This window comes from Penaeus japonicus, unplaced genomic scaffold, assembly GCF_977035675.1.
Source record: "Penaeus japonicus unplaced genomic scaffold, GWHDUDI00000001_assembly GWHDUDI00000017, whole genome shotgun sequence".
Classification (NCBI taxonomy): domain Eukaryota; kingdom Metazoa; phylum Arthropoda; class Malacostraca; order Decapoda; family Penaeidae; genus Penaeus; species Penaeus japonicus.
In genome coordinates, this window is record NW_028234419.1 from 4,441,400 (window position 1) to 4,443,899 (window position 2,500).

Below are 2,500 nucleotides of genomic sequence, written 5' to 3' on the forward strand. Positions count from 1 at the left end.
GCCTCCATCCTCAACCTGTGCGCCATCGCCCTCGACCGCTACTGGGCCATCGCGGACCCCATCAACTACGCGCAGAAGCGCACTCGGAGGCGCGTGCTGGCCATGATCGGCCTCGTGTGGGCCATCAGCGTGGTCATCTGTCTGCCGCCGCTCTTCGGCTGGAACGACTGGTCCGCGACCTTCACCCGCGACACGCCGTGCGAGCCCACCAAGCAGAAGGGCTACGTCGTCTTCTCCTCCGTCGGCTCCTTCTACTGCCCTCTCCTCATCATGGTCATCCTCAACGTCAGGATCTTCAGATCCATCCGGAGCAGACTCAGAAAGCGCGCCTCCAGACACAGCCAAGTGCTCGACCTCGGAAATATCCGATTTTCGAGGGTAGACAACGTCTCGACCCACGCGCCCCCCCCGCCGGCCCGATCGGGCTTCACGCTCAACAACAACCACGCGAGACGCCCGGACGACGAAGCCCTGCACAAAGGCGGCCCGGCGAGGAACGACCTCACTCTCCACAACGACGACAACGAGATTCATCAGGTCATCCGCAGGACACGGAAGATCTCCCTGACGAAGGAGCGCCGCGCCGCCCGGACGCTGGGCATCATCATGGGGGCCTTCGTGGTGTGCTGGCTGCCCTTCTTCCTGATGTACGTGATCCTGCCCTTCTGCCCGTCGTGCTCGCCCCCGAGCGCCAAGCTGAACAGCTTCATCATCTGGCTCGGCTACATCAACTCGTCCCTCAACCCCGTCATCTACACGTTCTTCAACCAAGACTTCTCCAAAGCCCTCGCCAAAATCCTGAGGCGTTCGGGAAAGTGAACGCTTGAACGCTCGCTCGTCCAGTAATCCTGTGTCGACTTCATCATTGTAAACGCTGCTACGGTCAGTGGTTGGAGGCCGATACGAATGGCTCAGCGGTGGGGGATCAATATCTATGGCTCAATGGTGGGTGATCAGTAGCAATGGCACAGCAATGAGGGTTTATATGAATGGCTCGATGGTGTGTGATCATCACTGACTCCATAGTGGGAAATTAGCATAAATGGATCAATGGCGGGGGATTAACAGGATTAACGATGGCTCGTTTAATCTTGAAAAAAAAGATGGGTCTGATACTGTGATTCGAACGATGTCGGTATAAAAAGTGATCTGATTCTTCCGTTTTGATATGGTAATAAATCATCTTTAAAAACACTAAATATTTTGTTCTTTTTTTTACATAGATAACCAAACCACACACACAAGCACACACAACAAGAGATAGCTCGCCGTAGTATTATAAGTAGTATTCATAGTAAGACTAATAATACTACTACTAACAGGGATTATGATAACAACATGACTGTAATAAGGATAATAGGAATCATGATGATAATGGTACAGATGATAAAGATAATAATGATAATAATAGTAATAGTAATAATAGAAGTAATAATGATGCTTGTAATAATAATGATAATGATAATTATAATTATGATGACATTAATAATGATAGTTATAATTTTGATAAAAATTATAATGATAACAATGATAACGATGATAAAAATAATAAGACTGATAATAATGTTGATAGGATGAAAATGTAATAATGATGATATTAGTAGTAATAATGAAAATGATAGGAACGACGGTAATAATGATTATGATAATGATATATCATGTTAATGATAATAAGGAATGATAGTCACAATAGCAATGATGATAACACTTTCAGCATTGTTGACATCAACAACGCTAATGATAATAACCATATAATAATGATTATATAACAATAATAATGACGATAATAATAAAGATGATAATAATAGTAATAGTAATAATAATAATAACAATAATATTAATAATGATAATAATGATAATCAGAATGATAAAAGGGATAATGAAATAAATATTACAAGCAATGATTGTAATGATGATGATAATGATAATGATAATAGTGATGATGATGATGATGATGATGATAATGGTGATGATGATAATAATGATAACTTGTGGCTGTTGGATTTCCGGGAGACCTTGATATGTAGAATCAGCAGCCCTTACCTCAAAACTATTTTTTGCATTAATTTTCTCTCTATCCTCACACAATGTCCATATATCATCAATTAAAACATTTGCACCGGCATCAACCATAGGGTCTCGGCGCCCGTGCCTAGTCGATCCTTAGACTTTGGGTCTTCAGTCACAGCGCCCGAGCAGCCGTGTCACTCGGCTTACGACACTCGGCTTTCAAGGGGAATCAACGTTGAATTAATACTCCGCTACGTGTGTAACTGATGTAGACAAGCGGTTCTTATGCCTTTCGCCTCGCAACCTCATTAGTGACCCTGAGGCGTCACCGTGATCCCTAATCAAAGTTTGTAGCGCTGAACTCCTTCTAAAAAAGGTTTTATGAAACAGAAAAAGACGGCCTAATTATATATGAAATACCACAAAAAAACTATTGACAGTGCCACAGTCAATACAAATACCACAGCTTCGTAAAACCTGCAGAACTATT

General features: G+C 43.2%; 1 protein-coding gene across 1 annotated transcript in view; it reads left to right on the forward strand.

Annotated features, from left to right (window-relative positions):
* The window catches only part of LOC122261892 (putative G protein-coupled receptor No18), a gene marked incomplete at its 5' end in the record, with an annotated part of 1,650 nt that extends 451 nt beyond the window's left edge, over positions 1-1,199 (forward strand). Inside the window, 1 exon segment of the mRNA XM_086545855.1 lies at positions 1-1,199. This exon segment is cut by the window's left edge and continues 451 nt beyond it. Within this exon segment, the coding sequence (XP_086401981.1) occupies positions 1-819 (819 nt within the window). The 3' untranslated portion in view covers positions 820-1,199.
* Positions 1,200-2,500: the final 1,301 nt, after the last annotated feature.